Consider the following 23,504-nt stretch of genomic DNA (forward strand, 5'->3'; position numbering starts at 1 on the left):
AGTGTCTTCACAGCCATTGCATGTTGTTGGTTATACAGTCTTTGTGCAATACAATCTGAGTAACCTCTGTTGTAACTTCAGATTCCTGTAACAGAGAAAGGCATATCCCAGCATGCTTATTTAGATTGCTAACCTCAAAGGTACCATAGCAAAAGAGCTGCAACATCAAATTGGCACATATATGTTAATTCAGTGCTCATTTGGCACGGCTTTCTTCTGTCACTGGTGGTGCTCAGTATGTTCAATATGCTTCATTTTGCCTTCCTTCTCATTCTGTTCAATCATAAAAGCCAAGACCCCTCGACTCACATGGGATGTGTCTGGCAGCAACCAAGCTCTGGAATGGTTTGCCAGCAGCAGTATCTGGGTCTGTGCCTAGATGCCTGGCTGCTCTTCTGTAACCCCTTGGCTACTTCACTGCTAGCTATGAAATTCTTTATGTGGCAAGTGCAGGGTCGTGACACTGATTAGATTTTCATGTCCATATTGTCTCCACTGTTCTGTATAATGATCTTCCCCACTAATCGGCTGCCAGCCACAGACATTATGTATGTGTGCTAAACATCCTCAGGAGATGTTCTTTGGAAGACTTAAAATATTTCCCAGAAAATATGTATATAAATACACATACATACACCCACACTACTTTAAAGATGAAGCCATTTCAAATATTTTAACTTGTTTTTTTAGCCATGTAAGCTAATTGCACCTTGTGGCGGGGTGGGACTCACTACCATGGTGCCCTCTACTGGATGTCTCGGGGATCAGCTCTGCTAGCCAGTGCGCCCTCTTCTGGTGGCATCTTGCCGCCACTTCTGCTCCCAGGACCCACATCTCTCCTAGGAGTGTGGCATCCTCTTCATGACACAGCCCTCTGGCTGTGCCGCACTCTGTGCCCCCCCCTTCTGGGGGAATGTCACAGTCACTTAGTCCAGCCACTTCCTCAGTGGCAAGTGGGAGTGGGGAGGGAACCTGGGCCCGCCCTCTGCTCCAGGTCCCGGCCCAGGGACCCTGTAGATGGCCACTGCTTGGGGCGCCCCCTCCGATTCTTTGGTAGATTTCCCTGGGCCAGTTCCCTGCAGCCGCAGCACTCTTTGCCCTTGCCTCAGCCTGCAGACCCCTTCAGCCTGCCAGGAGCTGCCTTTAGCTCCCTGGGTCTCTGCCTGCAGCACTTCTCCATCCAGGGTGCTTGCTGCCTTCAGCCTGTGAGGCAGCCAGGGCACCTTCCTCCTCAAGCTCCAGGGAGTGACTGAAGCTTCTCTGTTCTGCGGCCTTTCTTATATGGGTCAGCCTGGCCCTGATTGGCTACTCCTTGCAGCCCCCCCTCTGATTGGCTGCCTCCTGCACAGCGTCCCAAGGGCTCTATTAACCCTTTAGAACCCAGTGTGGGGCAGGCACCCCATCACACACACACATTAAGTCAAATTCTCTCCCATGCTGTATCCCTGCTACATCTCTCCAGAGATGCCATAAACCATGAAGCCCTTCTCAGCTGAGGATTTCCAAGCAAAGAGAGGTGGTGTAGCTGGCTCCTCTCCCACTTCCCTGAAGCTCTTGGCATAGAGGGGCATGTCACTAGGAGAAGAGGCACAGCCAAACGGGTTATACTCTGGTGATCCCCATTGACAAATATGCGGGGGGAGGGGCACAGATTAGAACAAACTAAGGCTGTTCTAAGTTTCATGAGTGCTGATGTAGAACTGGCCCCAGAACAAGCTGCAATCAGGTCTTTGACACAGCACGGAATATGGGCCTACATTTATATGTAGGTGAGTAAATGGGGTCAACATACACATGCCTCTGACTCACAAAACTCGGTGCTTAAAGTTAGGCTGCTAAACCCATACTTAGGTACCTGAATATATGGCATGATTTTCAAAACTGTTGAATGACCAGCAGGTCCCCTTGAAGTCAGTAGAAGGGAGGGGGAAGTCAGTCTTTGTATTCCGTAGTTTTTGTGGTTTTATATAATGCTTTTCTTAATGAGTGTCTATTTTAAGACTTTTGGTAGTGGAACCCTCATTTTGAAAAAGGAACAAAGAACAATCATCTGAACTCTCCCGCAGTATACTCTAACAATATGTAAAAATCTGGTGGGAAAGACCAAGTACTGCTTTTACAATATTTTGAGCCAAATCGCGGGTTAGACAATTCTTTTTTTTATTTTTATTTTTTTATTTGTACATTCAACTGCGCTTTGTAGAGCAATCAGGGAAGATAATATAATCCATTTTAAATTCTCATTACTTTAAAAGTGTTGAATCTCCTTAAATTGTTTCAGGGTTAATTGAGAATTTGCTGCCTTACAATAGACTGGGAATTGTTTAGACTGCCCTGGTTCCATTTTTTTTTTTTTTTTGGTTCCTACCTTTGTTGCAATGTTATAAAAACAACAATAAAAGAGAAAACAAAGGAGTACAATGAAATAATTATCAGCCTTGTTACTATTCTAGCAACTCATTTTTATGGGAGATAAAGCTCAACTATTGATTAATGTTTAAATGGTTATTAAAGTGGAAGTGCAGACACGTTTGATAGACTGTAGCACTCGCTATTCATTAGCGTTTGCTTTCATTTCTTTGCATTTTCCCTATTGGACTCACTCTGCTCCAAGAGAAGCCAAGGGTGAAAATGTGTTGACTTCAATGGGAGTAGGTTCAGGCTACAGTTTAGTAGGGCTGAGAGCTGGAGATCAAAAAGCAAACTCCATTTCCTGTGCCATCAGAATAAAGGTTTGAGTCAGATCTCACTTACACTAGTGCAAATGAGAACCACTTTCCCTGTTGCTAATGGAGCTAACCAGGGGTAAATGAGATTAGACTCTGGCTTTACTTGTAGAGGCTGGGAAGACAGAATTTAGGGCACGATCCATCTCTTGTGAAAGTCAATGATGGTCTTTCCATTGACTTTAATAGGATTTATTCTGAGCCCTTTGCCTGGTCCAAAGTCAGTTGAAGTGAATGGATTTCACTGTGTCAATAAATACGTTAAAGATTGTGAGGTGCTCAAATGTTGTGGTAATGGTTTCCATATAAGTACCTGAAATAAATAGACTGTCTCAGCTACATGAAACCAAGGCAAGCTTCCGAAACTGGCATTCAGTGTGCTCGCTTCTTTAGGTTGCTGACCCTCAATTCATTATTTTTTTTTCTTTTCTGGCATTATTTTCTTCTTGACAATCCACTGCTTTTGATTGCTTCCCTCAATGGGTGGGTGATTTTTGGCAGCAATACCTGCCTAGTGCATCTTTTAAATGAAGGCCATTCTAAACTGGTTTTTCACAGATACTCATAAAACAATAAACAGGCTTCATGTCAATTGATAGTGATTCAAAATACCAATGGTAGACTTGCTGACTGTTATGACCTATAAAGCAATCCATTTCAAGCAGATAAGCATCTCGCTAAAGTGAATATTGATTGTGCAATAGGCACTTCAGTTGGAGACTTGATGCATTAAAATATTTAATTAAAAAGGAAATTTGTGTCCGTTATTTCAACTCATTATGGTTAGATTATTTCAATGTATTTAACTGCATATAGAATTAGGCCCTGATCCTACAAAGAGTTATACATGTAATTTGACTTCAATTATAGTGCATAAAGTTAAGCACTGGCCAAAGTCTTTTGAGGATCAGGACCTAAATGATCATGATAAGGAAGAAGCATAGTCTACAGTAGTGGAGTAGGTATCAGGGCTCCCAGAAGACAACGGTTTATATCCATTTTTAAGTGACTATGGAAGTGGCCTGATTGTTCACAGTCTGATCACCTGCAGCTTGAAGTCTGTGGAAGCAGAACAGTGCAGATCACAAAGCCCAGAGAAGCATGTGAGAGCTGAAGACAAAGCATCCTTGGAGGAGGGGAGCTGGATATGGAACAAACATTTTGAGGAGACCAAGCAGATCCAACATATGACCATCTTTGGGAAACACTGCAAAACCTTGCTCTTCAAAAAATCCTTTCCACTATAAGAATGGCATTTAAAACACCCTTTTAATTCCCTTCTAATCCCCAACCCCTTAGTAACCAATAAAATAAAATCCAAAATACCCAAGAAAAAGACAACAACAAAATAAGCACTATCCCCCCACAGAGTTCTGACCCTGAAAAGGGAACAGTGCTAGAGATGTGATGAAGTTCACTCTGGGCTTCACTATTGCTATTGGTTGTATGTGGAAGGTGGTGGACAGTAGTATTAAAGTCCTCAGATAGACAGCAGAAAGCAGTCAGCACCTATGAGAACCAGGTTGCCTGTGTTTTAAATATTGATTTAGGTGCCTAACTCTGTTTGAAAATGTTGGCCTTCACCTCTCTCTTTCTGTTTCTCCGTCTGTAAAATGAGTCTAATTATAATCACCTATTTCAAAGGAGTGTCGTGAGGCTTAAGTAACTGTTTTTGAAAGTGCTTAAGAGATTCTCCCAAGAAAAAAAACAGGAGTACTTGTGGCACCTTAAAGACTAACAAATTTATTTTAGCATGAGCTTTCGTGAGCTAAAGCTCACTTCTTTGGATGCATAGAATGGAACACACAGACAGGAGATATTTATACATACAGAGAACATGAAAAGGTGGAAGTATGCATACCAACAGGCAGAGTCTAATCAATTGAGATGAGCTATCCTTAGCAGGAGGAAAAAAAACTTTTTGAAGTGATAATTAAGATGGCCCATAGAAGGTGTGAGGAGAACTTAACATAGGGAAATAGATTCAATTGGTGTAATGACCCAACCATTCCCAGTCTTTGTTTAGACCACAGTTAATAGTATCTAGTTTGCATATTAATTCAAGTTCAGCAGTTTCTCTTTGGAGTCTGTTTTTGAAGTTTTTTTGTTGCAAAATTGCCACCTTCAAGTCTGTCACTGAGTGGTTAGAGAGGTTGAAGTGTTCTCCCACTGGTTTTTGAATGTTATGATTCCTGATGTCAGATTTGTGTCCATTTATTCTTTTGTGTAGAGACTGTCCGGTTTGGCCAATGTACATGGCAGAGGGGCATTGCTGGCACATTGCAGTCCGTGCAAAGGGCTCTCCTTTTGTAATAACATAATAACATAATCAGTTCAAGTTTAGATATGTGACCAATTGATGGCTTTTATCTTTTTGCCTAGATATTCTGTTTACAAGGATCCAGCAGGATGGCTGGAAATTAATCCTACAAATGGTACCATTTTCACCACTGCTGTCCTGGATCGTGAATCACTCTATGTCCACAACAACGTCTATACAGCACTGTTTCAGGCAATTGACAGTGGTGAGTAATGATTGCTGATAACATTACTGGATTGAAAATGCATTTGATTTTTTTCCCCTTGAAGGCCACTTTTCAAAAAAGCACATGCATAAAGTTAAGCACAGGCTGAAGTAATTTTCTAAATCAGCACCTAAGTATCTAAGATATTTGTAGACAAATAGAGACAAAAAGGAAGTGGGGAGGAAGTTAGACTTCAAACTCAGAATGGCATAGGTTTGGGGGGCTAGGCTGGAGACATTTAATCCTACAGAGCCCTCACTGCTAATAGTAAACAATGCATGTGATGAATGTACTTGGGTAGTAATAAATCATCTTCATCAGAGTTAATTTCTTCATAATATTTGAACTGTTATTAAGCCTAAGGCACCAATAACAAACTCATCCTGGATATGGTGAATTCTATCCTATTTAACACATAATGACAGTGACAATAAAAACATAATTAAAACCCCTTGTTAAAATGCAATATTTTTACATATTATGTGTATTAAAGTTTCTTCTGTCGAGCATAATCTAAATTAAAGTATGTTGCAAAAATTCACTACAAATGACTTTTGTAGCACATAAAAATGTAGAGAAAAGCCTGAACATGCCTGCAAATCTCCAGAGCTGAAGGCACAAAATAAAGAGAGCCTTTCTATGGAATATAACAGCTAATATGCTAACAGTTTTCCACAGCTGCAGTTGCTTTAGCCCTGGTGATGAATTGTAAAATGTTCTTTTTAGGAGAGTAATTTCACATTTTTTGAATCACATGACTTGGCTCAGGAAACGTTTGCTGGGTCTGACAAGAAAAAGGAATCATCTCCTTCAATGCAAAAAGGAAAAAGAATCCTCTGCAGAAGTGATTTACTTGTGTTTCTTTCTTAGTGTAATTTCCATAGAAGAAATATGGCACTAAACCTACCCCTTTACCTTTGTTTGCTGGCTAATCATTTTTTCAAAAATGTATCTTAATTATAATAGCATCAGAAAGATACCGGGGGTCCCCAGTATATGTCGGGGTTGTGCTCTTGAATAGGGGAATGGATACTGAAACGACGGATACCAGGGAATTTTTCCCCATAAGAAATAGTGACCCACCCCACCACTTCCCACCCCCTCTCCACGCTGCCCCGCTTCTTCCCACCTAGTTCTGCCTCTTCCTCTGAGCACACCCCATTCCTGCTCCTCCCTCACCCTCCCAGCACCTCCTGAACACCGGGGGAAGCACCCAAAGAAAAGCCACGCAAAAGGTGAAGCGACGGAAATGTGGATCGGGACTGACGCGAATCAGAACACAGTCCCCTATTGATAGTAAACGATGGATAAGTGGGAGATGGATACCGGGGACCCCTTGTAATCTTATATTGAGCCAATAGGAAAACTGGGATCAAATTACTTATGGCTTAATTTTCAGTCAGTAGGGGAGCTTGTTGGGGCCAGCAGTGAAAGGGAACAGCCCTTCAGCAAGGGAGGGAGACACCTGCTCCCCTCTATTTAAACTTAATAACAGTTGCAGCCTACTTCTTAAAAATCCATCCATGTGTCTGTCCTCATTTTGCCGCTGTCTGCATCAAGGGCAAAGCTGTAGACACACTCAAGAGGCAGAAAGCAGAGGCTTAGAATTGTATGCAGGAGCAGGGGGAAATTGTCCCACCAATTATCAGAGAGAGATGAGGGAGCAAAACATTTGAATATTTTCAGGTGCAGACACCTGCCAATGCAGGCAGTCACAGTGATTGTTTTTTCCTGTTACCCAAGTATGTGGGCTCTCATGTCACAGTATCTGAGCATCGTGGCTGTATGCAAAAGGAATTGTACAGGCCGCTGCACAGTTGTTTTTTGCAGTTAACTTCATCAGTAACATCTTTCAAATGGGTGCAGATAATAAGAGATGCTAGGAGGCAGTTGGAATTGGGCACCTCAGTACAGAGCGAGGTCACTCAGCTATGAAGCACCTGAATACCTACATGACAACATGCATTCTGACCAGAGAATCTCAGCTCACTGCTGCCAGGATTCTTTGCCAGATATTGGGCAGAATGGATGAACAAGAAGAGGGAAAGGCACCTGTGCACTGCTCAGAAAAACAAGAGGAGCAAGTTTCATGGAGGACTGGTACAAAGAACTCTCTCAGTGTACTTGGGAAGCCATATTCAATGGCAGCATATCATTAAAAAAGTCTGTTATGTGTCTATCTGAGTAGTTCTAAGGTACTGTTAACATGGTAGTCAATCAACGTTGACATTATTGGACACCTCCAAGCAAAGTGAGGCACATCCTACTCCCCTCCTTCTCCTACTGATGGGTCACCAAAACGTGCTAACCAGCCCTGCTGGCTTCTGCTCGATTTTTCTAGCCAGTTAACTCTAATGCCCAGTTTGAAAAGGTTTATTACCTTCCGTACAGCTAAATAATATATGTAACTTGGTGGTAGAATAATCTAAAATGAATATAAAATTCTTCCAGGACTTTAAAAGAAGGTTAAATTAATTGAATGAAAATCAAATGAAAATACCCTGCATACGTTCTTTTTGAGAGCTGCAGTGTCCATACACTCCAAAGGGAAAGGTCATTTTTTCAGTTTACTGAATATATTCTAGTTTAAATCAGTGAATAAGGTTAGAATGCTGTGTGATAGTGGCTGTTCTTGGAAGATTAAAAGCAGTCCAAACAGATTGGGTGGTAAATTGAAAACACAGTGTTATTTCAGCCAGTTCAAATTATGCATGTGACCCAGAGTCTTGGAGCAAGGTGAGAGGGGAGGCAAAAGACACTCAACCACAGCGCCTTTTATTCCAAGGCTGCGTTCTGGCACACACTGTAGGTTTTTTTCTCCAGCCATCGCATGTGGCCACTAGCCAGGAAAAGAGAGCAGATATTTATTTGATCTTCGTTAAACGTGGATTTGGTCCTGGCCAATGCAAACATGTTCTCTATCTATTAATAACACATCATAGGGTTCTTTATTCTGTGATTGATACGGCCTAAAAAGTAGCATCTGTTTAATTCTGGCTTTGACTAGGCATTGGCTCGAACTATCTTCTCACCTCCAAGTCCAGTTTGAGCCACTTGGGGAAGCTTGAACTGCTGCCGACTTTGCCTTAAGTCGTAAGCTCATAAAAATAAGTCTGAGAAACTGAATACATGCCTTGGGAAGGCACCTGTAGATTTTTCCTCTGGTTTTAATAGTCTTGGAGTTTAATAAACCTGGGTTACAGCTATTCAGTCTCTAGCAAGTTTGTTTTTTTCCTTATTCAAAACTAATGACTAATTAAGGCATTCAATTAGAAGGCAGTCGTAGTGCTTCGACTCCAGAATTTGAGCCCTCAAGCCTGACCTTAATATGCTGTATGTCAGAGTTAGTCATACAGTAAAGGGATGAGAAGCCTAAATGTTCCCATTGCTAGCCACAGTGCCTGGGGTATATTTAGCTACAGAATGTGTTAGTTATTCCAGCATGTTCTTTCACTATCTGTTGTGTAAATTGTGGGTAAGAAGGTGGGGTGAAATGGGAATCAAATTCACAATGACAGGAATCAAATCCACATAGATAGGTTTGTTTTGTTTTGCCTGCTCTTAGCAGTGCCCATTGAAGTTAATAGAAAATCTCCCATTGAATCCAGTGGGCACTAGATTGAGGTCATTTGACCATACAAATGACTAGTAAAAGGGCTCTTATCCCAATCTGTAGAATAGAGTGTGTCGCAAACTGGGACTATAACTCAGAAATTTCTCATTGGCAGTTCTGGGCATAAACCAGTCAGCCACACCTCCATCTGCATCACTTCTCTTCAGCCCACCACAAAGATGCTCTTAACAACAGGACGTTAGTAGATGGAGCTACGGCTGCCATTCTCCCTGCAGGAAAAAAATAATTAATCGTTTTGTCAGATAGCTTGATGATCTTCTTCTTCAACATTATAACTTTATCTGAAGGGAAAATTTGGTTGTGTGAAATGATTTCTTCCAGTTGTAAACAGCCTTTCTGATCTCTGCCAGGACTTATTGAAACAACATAGATAATAATGAATTTGTTGATCATAGATTAATTTTATAGATTAAAATATATGACCTTTTATGTGGAAGAAATTTCACTTTTTGGAATGAACATCCTAATTTTCTTTGTACTCTTGATTTCTGTAAAGGTCAAGACCGTGTCTTTAGAATCTGAGAACTCTTTATGAAGGGCTTGTGTGGACATAGAGACTCTGGTCTATTAAAGGAGAAATTAAATGCTGGTGCAAAAGATCATGGAGCAGAGTTAACATAAGTGGAGTGGACTGTGTTTAATCTGAGAGCAGGTTGATAATGGGAAATATACAGTTTTAGGTAAACCTGGAAAACATCTTAGGCTTCTTCCTGATGTCCCCTTATTGAAATAAATGCTGCAGTAATCACTCAAAACACTGCAGTATCACTATTATAGAATGTGGTCGTTTGCACCATGACTTGAGGATGCTGTACTATTTTTCATTTATTTATTTTTGTAAGAGCAAGAAGCTTAGTGGGTTTGCAAAACTGGGCTAGAACAACCTTTCAAGAAAATGTTAGCATTTCCCTGTTTGAATATGTTGCTGTATCCTTCAATAATCATCCCAAAGACATTATTATTAACTGGAGTATTCTGGGTGATTGCCAGAAAATAGAGCAGCTGGCTATTTTAGCTCATGCTGAAAACTAAGTACAATCTTTCTCATTGGATTTTGAAATTTCCATTCACCGCCCAGAAAACAAGCAGGAAGTTATCACTGTGATTGTGGAATGAAAAAGTTTCTTTATTTTGTGCTATGAATTCTCAAGTATGGAGATTTTTGTTGTCTATTTTAAAAATATGGCTTCTAGTTACTATATGTCAGTATAATATCATGTGGAATATCACGTGGAATATCACTTTTGTTACCCAGGAATGTCTGCTGTAGGTGCCATGATGAGGCTCACAAAACTCAGATAGTAATCGCTTCTGATTTGAGCTGATTCTGTAATAAGCTTCAGCCCCTTGGCATTACTCATGAGGTGCTATTCAGGAGGACCAAAGGGGATGAACACTGTTCACAAATGTCCAGCAGAGAATTCCCCCACTGGAGAGAAAAGTGTACCGGTTCCTGTCCCTTCTCTCCTCATGGAAGGAGGCGTATTGGGGATGGGCTACATTAAACCAATACTTAACTAGTATAGGGTCCATTGAGGACCCTGCATCAGTGGAACAAGCTGGAACTGCCCTGTATTTATGCAAATATCCTTAAGCAATGGTAAGGGGAAAAGAACACGTAGGACTGTGTAGAACAATCTCTAAATCCAAAGTGATTTCAGTATTTACATTGTGACAAATTACGCATGTAATGAGTATGGGGAATAAACATGAAGAACTCGGACTATAAGTACATACGCTAAATTATTATTTAATTGGCATCATCGAGACTTAATGGGATAAATCTCATGACTGGAATGTTGGAATATTGGTATAGACATGTACAGCTTGTTCAGGAGTTGTTGCATCAAGAATTTATCCACCCTTTCTGAGATCTAGGAGGAGCTGAAGAGGCAGACCAGTTGAAAGTCCCTGGGTAAAAATAAAAGGGGTAAAAAAACAGAAATGATGTTGTGGTAAATGTCTACTATAGAACACAAAATCAGGAAGAGGAGGTGGATGAGGCATTTCTAGAACAAATAACAGAAATATCCAAAACAAGAGAAATAGAAGTAACAAGGAGCTTTAACTACACAGACATCTATTGGAAAAATAATATGGCAAAACACAAAATATCCAGTAAGTTCTTGGAATTGTTGGGGACAACTGTTCATTTCAGAAGGTGGAGGAAGTAACCAGGGCTTACTTGATTCTGACCAAGACACAGGAATTGGTAGCAAATCAGAAGGTGGAAGGCAATTTGGGTGAAAGTTACCATGAAATGATAGATTTCATGATTCTAAGGAAAGGAAGCCATAAAAGCAGAAGAAATATGGAAAATGGACTTCCAAAATGCACATTTCAGCAAACTCGGAGAACTGGTAGAGGTAAAGTCTTATAGGAAGAACATTTAAGGGAAAAGAGAGTTCAGGAAAGTTGACTTTCTCAAAGCCACAATATTAAAGGCACAATTGCAAACTATCCCGATGTGAAGGCAAGCCAGGAAGAATAGTAAGTAGCCAATGTGGCTGCATCAGGAGCTCTTTAATGGCCTCAAAATCAAAAAGGAATCATACAAAAAGTAGAAGCATGGATGAACTACTAAGGAGGAGTTCAAAAGTGTAAGACAAGCATGGTGGGACAAAATCAGAAAGGCTAAGACATAAAGTGAGTTGCATCTAGCCAGGGACATGAAGGGCAATATTAAGTGGTTCTAGAAATATATTAAGAGAAGAGAAAGGCAAAGAAAATGTGGGTCCTCTAATTACTGGGGAAGGAGAGCTAATAACTGATGACATCAAGATGGCTGAGGTTTAATGCCTATTTCCTTCAGTCTTCACTTAAAAGGTTAATGTGACCAAATATTCAACACAATTTAATATTAACAACAAAGGGGCAGGAATACAAGACACAATGGGGAAAGAACAGGTTAAAGGATATTTAGATAATGTAGAAGTATGGAAGGGCCTGATAAAATTCATCTTTGGGTACTTAAGGAATTAGTTGAAGCAATCTCAGAACCATTAGCAATTATCTTTGAGAACTCATGGAGGATTGATGAGGTCCCAGGAGACTGGAGAAGGGCAAATATAATATCTATCTTTAAAAAGGGGGGGAAAGAGGACCCAGGGAATTATAGCAGGGAATTATTCGATACCTGGGAAGATACTGGAACAAATTATTGAACAATCAGTTTGTAGAGAATAATAGGGTTATAAGGAATAGCATGCAGTTTGTCAAAAATAAATCATTCCAAGCAAACCTAATTTTCTTCTTTGACAGGATTACTGGCCTAGTGGATAGGGGGGAAGCAGTAAACAAAATATTCCTTGATTTTATTAAGACTTGTGATGCAGTCCCACGTGACATTCTCATAAGAAAACAAGGGAAATGTGGTCTGGATGAAACTACTGTAAGGTGGGTGCACAGCTGGTTGAAAGACTGTACTCAGAGTATCAATAGTTCACTGTCATACTGAGAGGGTGTATCTAAGTGGGTTCCCGCAGAGGTCAGTCTTGGGTCCAGTACTATTCAATATCTTCATTAATGACTTGGATAATGGAGTGGAAAATATGCTTGGATGGATTGCAAGCACTTTGGAGGACAGGATTAGAATTCAAAATGACCTTAACAAATTGGAGAATAGGTCTGAAATCAGCAAGATGAAATTCAGTACAACTAAGTGCAAAGTACTACACTTAGGAAGGAAAAATCAAATGCACCGCTACAAAGCAGTGAATAAATGGCTAGATGATAGTGCTGCTGAAAGAATTCTAGGGGCTCTAGTGGATTGCAAATCGAATATGAGTCAATAACGTGATGCAGTTGCAAAAATGGCTAATAATTTTGTGGTGTGTTAACAAGAGTGTCAGATGTAAAACACATGAGGTAAATGTCCCACTCGACTTGGCACCGATAGGGCATCAACTGGAGTACTGCGTCCAATTCTGGGCGCCACACTTTAGGCAAGATATGGACAAATTGGGGAGAGTCTACAGGAGAGCAGCAAAAATGATAAACGGTTTAGAAACCCTGACCCGTGAGGAAAGGTTAAAAAAACTGGGCATGTGTTCTCTTGAGAAAAGAAAACTGAGGGTGGACCTGATAAGTCTTCAAAACTGTTAAGGGCTATTATAAAGCAGATGGTGATCAATTGTTCTCTATATCTACTGAAATTAGGACAAGAAGTAATCTGCAGCGAGGGAGATTTAAGTTAGATATGAGGAAAAACTTTCTAATTATAAGGTTAGTTAAACTCTTGAATAGGCTTCCAAGAGAGGTTGTGAAATCTACATCAATGGAGGTTTATAAGAGCAGGTTGGACAAACACCTGTCAGAGATGATCTAGGTCCTGCCTCAATGCAGGAGACTGAAGTTGATGACCTTTTGATGTCCCTTCCAGCCCTACATTTCTATGATTCTATGTATATACAGGTCAGCTGAATGGCACAGTTTCAATTTCTCCATTGACCATTCCAAACTAAAATGAATAAGAAATGACAAAGAAGGTTCTAATTACAACTTTTTCAGTGTTTCCGGTGGCCAGATTGAATGAACCCCAGTTAAAATACATACAGGGGGGCAACATTTCCATTAATTAAAAAGAAAAATTATTATTTAGTGTTGTGTCTGATGATGAACAGAAACAGACAACAACCAGAAGAGAGGAAAAACTGCAGTAACAAAGAGATGCATAACAATTTGCAATCAGAATTTCTCTTTACATGTATCTTAACCTGTCTTCTTGCTTCATGATGTATATAATTAAATTACCACCGATTGATTCCACCTAAAACATGCTATTTTGGAAGAAATAAGACTATTAGTTGCTATGGCAACCCAATTAAGCCAGTTTTACACCTCTTATCTTAATTGCTGTATTAATTGAGAAGGGAAAATAAATTGAATACTCATCCTTTTCTTGCCATTTTAAATTTCAATAAAATATAAATTGCACAGAAAATATTGTTTAAATTTGTCACCATGGACTGGTGATTAGAAAAAGAAATTAAATTGCTGAAAACAGTATTTAGACGGATGCATATGTCAGTAGCAATTTGATATGCTGACAGAGCTTTGCTCTTTTGAAATATAATTACTCAAAATATGATCTGCATAGAATATTGGAATGAATAAAGGATTATAACTTTTATGGGCTGTTTATTTCCATATATCATGAAAGAAGATATCTGTGTACCAGAGAAATGTAACAAAAAATAGAAATGAATTATTGTTCATTGAAATCTTGGGAGCTATTCTTTGCAAAATGACAGAGGATTGCATTTATGGGCCAGATTTTCCAATGTGGCCAGATTCAATACCTTTATTTGTGAAGAGTTGCTTCTCAGAAAGTCCTCTTGACTTCAGTGGGTTATTTGTAGACATGAACCCGCATATGACAATAACAGAATTTGCCTGTGAACTGGGTTTGTGCCTGCAGGTCAGGTAGATCAGTGCCAAAACACCTGACATGCACACATTTCCTGTTTAGAGAAACAGCTTGCAGAGAATTTCTTGTTCGTATCGTGCGAGGTTTAGCTGAAATTGATGAGAGAGAGGCAGTTAAAGATTTTTGCAACAAGAGGAAAGTTAGAACATTTGCCTTAAACTTTCAAAGTCATTTAGTCCTACGGCAGGTTTCCAAATGTTATTTTTTCAAAAATTGAATTTGCAGCATCCTATTTCCAGAGAAAATGTGCTACTTAGCCCATCCAAGGGTTACACCATATGACTGCATAGCTTGTTCCGAACACTTCTGGGACTTTTGAAGTGTTCCTTTCATTCTTCTCTTCTCTTCCCATCTTGAAAATATTAAGTGCAACAAGAGGAATATATTAAAGCAATCCAGTGAGCTTATATTGTGTTGCTTGTAAGTCCTTGCATAGCCATCTGAGGCAAAGCTGAAGCTGAGAATACACAAGTGAGTTGGTGAAAAGTCCAAGTCAAAGCCCAAAGTCAGAGAGCCCAACTCAGGCTCATATTGTACTCTTAGTTACGTGGATGTAAATCCAAATAGCCCTACTGCCTTAAGTTACTCTGATATAACTGAGATAAGAATCTTGTCCATAGATGTTTAAAGAGGTATACTTCAGCTTTCAGTAACTTTTTCATGACAGGGTGATGGAAAGTTAGTTGTGCCAAGAATTATCGACTCCAAAATCGCAACCGTTTTTACTGCTTACATGTGAAGAATGTTATTTCTTACTATTATAAGTGAACAAACACTGGGGGTTTGATTCTACACTCTGGTTTTACATCAGTACAACTTTTGACTTCAGTAGAATTATAGCCGCATTAAACTAGTGTAACAGAGTCCAGAATTGGGTTTTGTGTGATAGCCTAAAGCAAATTGTGGGTAAAAAAGACTTTTTAAAGGAAGTGATAGCAATACTCTAATTTCTGAGAAACAAATCATTGTTGGTGAAACTTAAATGAGTGGCTGAGTTTTCAGACTGTTGGCTTGAAAGAAAATCTGTGTTTAAACGCCAAATTCTGCCCTCAGATGTGTGTTAATAGCTCTCACTGATTGCAATGGGAGGAGAGAATTTTGTCCTAAGAATTAAATGGTTTTGTAATTTCTGCATGGTGGCACAAAAGGACATAGCTAATGGATTCACTTGATAGGCCCGTAAACATAATACAATCAAAAGAAATAACTTCACAAGTCTTTCTACCTTTAGTATTGTCAGTGTGATGTGAGACAGTTTCTGCTCTGTTGTTCCTGATATGGTTCTGGCTTCAAGCAACACTATGGCTTCGAGATCTATATAATAGTCAGATCGTCCAAAGTGGCTGAAGTTTCTTCTTTGGGAATTTGATAAGCAGTTCCAGAGCACTAGGTCTGAGATGGGCTTGAAATATAATTCAGCAATAAAGTTCTTTTTTTTTTCTAATTGTCACTGTTAAGAAATTGTTTTTGAAGGGACTTATATAAATGTTCCATACTTATGACAAAAATGTACACTATCAAATGTATGTCTCTAATAATGAAGATTTGATATATTTGGTGCTTTGATGTCACAAGTTTTTATATCTAAGCAAAAATATGCAATCTCACTGATTAACTTGTCTCCCAGTCTTAACATTTTCTGATTTGTGTCTGGTATTTTCCTTGTTAATTGGTTATGTCTTGCTTATCTGTTCTTTGTTCCTCAGCTGTCCCACTAAACAGCTTATATTATTTACAGGTGCATCTAACATTCAAAGCCTATGGTAACATGGTCAAATATTTTTTGCATTGTACAGTACCAATGTCTTCACTGCACAACTTGCTCCTCTCATGTGAAATCAAGTATTGATAAATATACATATTCCCTTTTATTTAATTTTTTTAATATTTCCACTTTTAATTCCCAATACTATTGTCTAACATAGACTCTCTGGGCCATATCCTGTATATCAGTCCCACTGATGGTTACACCACCTGGGATCTGGCCCAATGCCCATACAGCACAACATTATAGGAAGACAGTAATGATTAATAAAATTACTGAGTACTTTTCACATGTATATTTTAATGGACTTTAAAAGGATGAGTGCGTGCTATTATCCTCATTTTTCAGATGGGGAAAATTGAGTCACAGAGAGGGTGAGTGATTTACCCAAAGTCATACAGCAAGCCACTGGCAGAGCCAGAGAGCCCAGCCTATAAGAGATGCATGTTGAACTTCGCGCTTACTCCAACTTTGCCTTAAGTTCAAATTTCAAAGTTGTTTGTTCACAAAGCTCTGGATATGCTTGTGAAACTTTGGCAGACGTACTCAGGGGTTATTTGCACATCTGGAAACTTTTCTCTGCAGCCCTCAGCTGCCTTGGGCTTGTCAAATGATGGGGAAGGATACCTGGAAGGAAGAGAGTAAAGTATTGTGAAGTATTTTCCTTTTGGTTGAAAATGCTCCATCAGTGAACCATTGGCTCTGGTTCATTGCTAAGAGCAAGGTTGGCAATTCTGTGGTAGGCAGGAGTGCAGGTGGCTATAGGCTTTTTGACCACCATGTTGTCCAGCCCTACTCTTATCAGGTCTAGACATCATGGAAATTTAAAAGTCAATAGCCCTTTGCCTAAACCAGTTCTCCCCCTGTTGCTACAAGTGGACCTCAACTAGTGCTAGCAATAGTGGAAAATTTTAATGGGAAAGTCTTCATGCAATCAAGTCTTTACAGGTTCAGTCAGACCTGCAGGGGTTGGTCCACCTCCAGCCATTGGTGCAAACACTTTCAGAGACCTAAAAACTACAGGCTTAGCACAGACACACAGTAGTATGTTCCTTGGGGTTCCTTTTAGTCTCTGCTTGAAACAAACCCCAGAATTCAAAATGAACTCAGTCAATGTCACAAGGTTTGAAGTTGAAATTATAAGAGAGAGAATTTCACATGCTTATGTAACCTGCTAGTAATGGCAGCCATTACACTTAGTATATAGAACCATAAATCAACCAAAGCTCTCATACAGACATTGGGGTCATAGATCCTCAAAGACGTCTAAATATCTTTGAGGGTCTGGGCTAGAATTCCTTCGAGAATTAGGTACTTAACTCTCATTGACTTTAAGTGGGAGATGGGCTTCTAACTGTCTTAAGCACTTTTGAAAATCCCATATACTGTGCTTAGGTCCCAGACTTAGGCTTTGTTGTTGTTGTTGTTTTGTTTTTAAGTAAATAAGTGCGAGGATAACAGAATCCAAATCGGAATAGAAATGTGTTTATTAATTTTTATGAAATTTCAAACAAACATCTGCTCTCACTGATCTGAGCATAGCCCTGCCATGTTGGAAGCCCAGATGCAGCAGCATTGCATTTCTGCATGAGAACCAGAGACCAGAACCTTCTGATGTGATCTAATGTTAGGATATGAAGACATTACTGCTTCTAATGTCCATCATCCACTTCCCATTGCTGAATGATCTGATATTCTCCTGAACCTTTATATTATTACTGATGAAGGGTCCAGTCACATGAACCTTACTCAATTTGGATAATCTTTAGTCTCATTGAAGATTACTCATGAGGGCTTCAGGATTTGACCTTTATTAGTAATGTTCCTATCTGATAACTATTCTCTTCACTTTCATATACAATTAAACTAACTTTTGTAGCCTGATCCACAAACTCTTACACACACTAGTAGCCATTTCTTATGGAATAGTGCCACTACCTTCAGTTATATAGCTTGTGTAATTCAGAACAGGGTTGTCAAAAAATCTCCGTAGCCAACAGCTCCCAATCAAACACCTACAAGTTCAAAGCTTTCAGCACCCAGTGGGACAGGCTACTTCACTTAGGTGCCTAAATGGAAGCTGAGCTTCTTTTCAAATCTTACCCCAGGGTTTGTAGGACTGGCCCTTTATAATCTGTTTTATGCATTAATTCTTCCTCTAGCTACAAAATTTTACAATGCAGATTGAGGGAAAGCTTATTTTAGAATTAAAATATGCTAGTGAGAGACTTTTAGTTCAAACTCATTGCCAAATACAGATCATGGGGTTTTGAATGGTTCTTATTTCCAGGGCATAATAGTGTCAAATTTATAAAAGCTGTTTATTCCCGATGGATGTGTTATAGCCATTTTACTTTGACTTACTTTTTGTTGCATTTTTATGGCACGCTTGTTAACAAGCTTCAATTTATGACCTTGACATTTGCCTATTCTTCTTTTGAAAGTCTTTATAAATCAGCAAAACATTTTGTCGCAGTAGTTATAAGTAAAACAGTCTGAGAATAAATCATTGAAATGGACAGAAGCAATTTTCTTTTTCTCTTTGTGTGTGTATTGTTGACTGGTCCATAAGCCATGGGAAGATAGTGAAGAACTAGCTAAGCAGAGCAAATGTAGCCATATCTGCATTCAACAATTAACAGTATAGTCATAATGCCGTTGGGTTCTTAATTTCAAAAGAAAGATTTTAATATTACTGACTTCAGAGGAAGATAAGCAGGGCAATGCATAAGACATTATCAGTCCAGTGTGGAAATAATGCATTCAAAATTAAAGACAGCAGTTTAATTAAGTGCATGAAAGCCTGACTTTTATGATCATATTTCAAATACTCAAATCTCTTTTCATCCATTCTGCCATATGACTTCACTTAATAATATATCAAGAACAAAAAATGTATTGGAATATTTCTGCAAATTCAATTAGTCCAATAAAAAGTGAAAAATAATTTCTTTTTCATTAAAAAGAACTCAACCCTAACCCTCGTCATGACAAAAGAGTGAGGAAAAGAAACCTAAGGGAACTATGAAAATTCTGCCTTTGTTATGCATTTATGTGTCTGAAACAGATGAAGTGTCATTATTAGTAACATTTGTCATTATAACGACTAATCACATTATGTTACAGTTACAATTCTGTCAGATCCAGACCATGGGGTGAATACTTTCTTCCTTAGAATGCAGTGTCACAATCTATCAATGATTCCCAAGTTGATTGAGCTATTGTATGCAGATTAATTATACATTAGAGTACCACTTTTCCTGCTGAACCACACTAGCTGTTCAGAGGCTAAACATACCCCCTGGCTTCCTTTTTATATCCAGAGGGTTCTGAGATGACTGGAGCTTAGGAATCTCAGATTTTTTATACTAAGGGGATGGTAGATCTCTGATATGAATAAGAAAACCTGGATCTCAAGAAGTGTTTCATTTAGATGGGGAAATTATTATTAGGTATAACAGCCTATGAAAGAAGAGATGCACCTTTAAAAACCTTTGTGACCAGCTATCATGGAGAACTGGATGGCAAAGGGGTTGGTATGGAGATACTGAACTTTTAACCAGGACAGTAAGTCACTAGTTCAGCCTTGGCACACAATCAGTAGTGACTGAAATGTATTACCATCTGTCAGCTATTCACCTCTGTAAAATGAGGTGGTGGGCTCAGTCCTTATCCCTGTGGGCAGATGTCTACATTGCAAACGCTTCCATCACCATAGGTCCATCGGTCACAGAATAGAGGCTAATACTGGTGTTATGTTGAAAAACAATACTCTCACCCCTCAAGTTGATTCCTCCAGGTCAATGCTCATGCAGATAATTTGTGGAAGTTTGAGCTGCCATTGCTCATTCTGTACATCTCTGGATAAATAAAAGAGCTCATTCTCCCAAACTCTCAATCTGGCAGATTTAATCTCCACTAAATTAACTAAATTATCCAGTGACAAGGGTTTCAGGAGACCTTGGTGCTATTCCCACCTTGGCCACTGACCTAATGTGTGACCTTGGGCAGATTACTTTTCCGTGACTCCATTTCTCCTCTCACTCTTTGATTGTTGTGTTTATTTAGAGCCTTTGGGGCAGGAACTATCTCTTATTGTGTGTTTGTGTACAGCAAGTTGCTCCCTAGATTTAGACTTGGACTCTAATATAATTTCGGCCTCATTTTCTACCTCACAGAGTCGTCCTGAACAGAGGTTTGCTTAGATCTACTCTCCTTACTGTTGAAATCATACTTACTGGATTTTGGAAAATATAGGGTCTAAATCAAAAAGAAAGGAACCCTTGAGTTTAAAAAAAATGGCAAAGGTCAACCTATGATGGTCAGCAGTGGGCACTTTGTCAATGATGCTGATCTCCTTTTGTGAGCATTCAGGTGTGCCTGTTAGAGATGAGCATGTATTATGAAAGCTCAAGCTTATAAATACTTGCTTATTTGTCACATAGGCAACCCTCCTGCAACCGGCACGGGAACTTTACAGATAACTCTGGAAGATGTCAATGACAATGCCCCCGCCATTTATCCAACATTGGCAAAAGTCTGTGATGATGCAAAAGATCTCAGGGTAGTGGTCTTGGGGGCATCAGATAAGGACCTTCACCCTAACACGGATCCATTCAAGTTTGAACTGAGTAAACAGTCTGGCCCAGATAAAGTGTGGAAAATCACCAAGATCAACAGTAAGTCTTTTAATTTATTTTTCTTATACCTTTATTCTTTCAGTCTTCCTATAAGTGCTCTCTGAGATCAAGGAGCAAAGTAATGTGATAGGCGTACTTTCACACATGTACTCTTATGTGCTTTGGATGATTAGAACAGATCACTTATGAGTAGATTGTGTCTTTAAGGCCTGATCCAAAGCCCATTGAACTGAATGACAAACTAGTGATTCTTAATGCACAACCCACTGTGATGGGTGGTGTGGGGCCATTCTTTTTCCCTCCTGCCCATTTCCACCCTGGTGGGGAGCATTCAGAGCCCAATTGCCTTGGGGTCAGTACACCATAAGAGGTTTCAGCACACTCCCTCGCATACCAGTGGGCAACTCCATTGGCCACTGCCTAGGATGTACAGAGCCATGGACCTGCCTACTCTCTACTTCCCCATAGCCCCTTTTTATCAAACCAGTTAAGTAGGGTGAGGGAATCCCCCCATGGACAACCCTATAGGCCTTCATGGTTACAGACTAGCAGCTCCTCTGACCCCTTCTCTGGCCTGTCTGAATGAAGCTCAGCAGGTGTTAGGTGTTGTGCCCTTATCTTTCCAGGGGCTGGAATCCCGCAATTCTCCCATTCTTACACCAAGTCTCGGGCTTACCTCCAGCAGGTCCCAACCAGCTTGGATACCTGTGATTCCGCCCTTTGGGAGCCTGTGGCCAGTGGTTAATATAGCTGGAACAACGTGTAACATATGAGAAAAAATATTTTAAAACAATAAGAGGTCTACATGTATGTCTATCTTCCCCAAGGCTTACCATCCCCCTGGAAGAAGGCCTACCTTCTTCAGATCTCCAAGCGGGTTGTCTGTGGCTGTCTGTTCTCCAGGAACAGTTCCCTGACAACTGCCCCCACCTCTCAACTGCATTTTAAAATCCTTTTGTACTATTGGCTTCCAGCACTGGCAAAACAAGTCCTGTAACTTGGCTGGAGCCTGGAACCAGTATCTTCACAACTAATAGTTCAGTCGTTGTCTCTTCATGCCTGCTGATGTGTTTATTAGAAGGTTGCTTATCTGGAGCCATTGTGTGGTCTTTCTGCTTATTTCCCAACAGCCTTGCTCTTAAACTAAACCAACATATGCTTACAGGAAACATCGCAATGATTCAATATAGCCATACAGGTTTCAGAGTGATAGCCATGTTAGTCTGTATCAGCAAAAACAATGAGGAGTACTTGTGGCACCTTAGAGACTAACAACCCCTCACTCTCACAGACCTTGAGAGACAGGCCAGTCCTTGCTTACAGATAGCCCCCCAACCTGAAGCAAATACTCCCCAGCAACTACACACCACAGAACAAAAACACTAACCCGCGAACCTATCCCTGCAACAAATCCCGTCGCCAACTCTGTCCACATATCTATTCAAGGGACACCATCATAGGACCTAACCACATCAGCCACACCATCACAGGCTTGTTTGCCTGCACATCTACCAATGTGATATATGGCATCGGGTGCCAGCAATGCCCCTCTGCTATGTACATTGGCCAAAATGGATAGTCTCTATGCAAAAGAATAAATGGACACAAATCAGATGTCAAGAATTACAACATTCAAAAACCAGTCTGAGAACACTTCAACCTCCCTGGACACTCAATAACAGACTTAAAAGTGGCAATTCTTCAACAAAAAAACTTCAAAAACAGACTCCAACGAGAAACTGCAGAACTGGAATTAATTTGCAAACTGGACACCATCAGATTAGGCCTGAATAAAGACTGGGAGTGGATGGGTCATTACAAAAACTAAAAACTAATTTCCCCATGCTAATTTCCCCCTACTGTTGTTCACACTTTGTCAACTGTTTGAAATAGGTCATCCTGATTACCATTACAAAAGTGTTTTTTCCTCCTGTTGATAATAGAATTGAATTGAATTGTCTCGTTAGAATTGGTAAGGAAACCCCCATCTTTTCACGTACGATGTGTATATATATCTTCCTACTGTATTTTCCACTCCATGCATCTGATGAAGTTGGTTTTAGCCCATGAAAGCTTATGCCCTAATAAATTTGTTAGTCTATAAAGTCGTTGTTATAGCTATACGGTAACTGTGCCACAAACGAGGTCACATAGAGTATTGATAAGTTACAACAGTTCCGCATCTGTCTTCCCCTTTCCCCTCTCACTGTGGGTCAGCCACAATCTACCCCTTAATTGGTATGTTTCCATTGGAATTTGCCAGTTGACTGGCTTCAGTTGAAAAAATCATAGTTTTAAACTAAATAAACTCTTTAATTTTTTTTTTTGGTAATGGGATTGCAGAAGGAGCTGGGGGAAAATACACTCATGCCAAAGAAGAAGAATTCCTATGACCAAGTTGTTGATTGAATACCATTTTGTAATCAGTTATATATAGGCTTGGAAGAAATACATTTCTATTTTTTTAGAATTTTGACTGATAATATCACGTTTAATTTTAAGCACTTTTGTTTACTTTTATCAATTTACATTTTCACAGTTGCACAAAATTAAGGGGAGGAGGGAGTCAGACGACGGTTATTTAATGACAGTAGATGTTGAGATTAGAAAAGTTAATAAAGCTTTTTATAATAGTTAAAACATATCACATGTCAAAATGTACAAAGTAAATATCCTTATATTAAACTCATAAATTCTCAAGAAGCACTTTCTTACTGTGCCTATCTGAATTTTGATTATTATTGATGGAAATTGTTTTTTGTGGGTTTGTGAAATGGACATTTACG

At 39.6% G+C, this 23,504-nt stretch overlaps 1 protein-coding gene across 3 annotated transcripts in view; it reads left to right on the forward strand.

Annotated features, from left to right (window-relative positions):
• CDH13 (cadherin 13) overlaps nt 1-23,504 on the forward strand; it is a 745,597-nt gene that overhangs the window by 697,070 nt on the left and 25,023 nt on the right. For all 3 annotated transcript variants that reach the window (XM_044987229.1, XM_044987231.1, XM_044987230.1), the window contains 2 exons: nt 5,109-5,251; nt 20,524-20,757. In XM_044987229.1, the coding sequence (XP_044843164.1) occupies nt 5,109-5,251; nt 20,524-20,757 (377 nt within the window). The remainder of the gene's footprint in view (nt 1-5,108; nt 5,252-20,523; nt 20,758-23,504) is intronic.

Source organism: Mauremys mutica, chromosome 14 (genome assembly GCF_020497125.1).
Source record: "Mauremys mutica isolate MM-2020 ecotype Southern chromosome 14, ASM2049712v1, whole genome shotgun sequence".
Classification (NCBI taxonomy): domain Eukaryota; kingdom Metazoa; phylum Chordata; order Testudines; family Geoemydidae; genus Mauremys; species Mauremys mutica.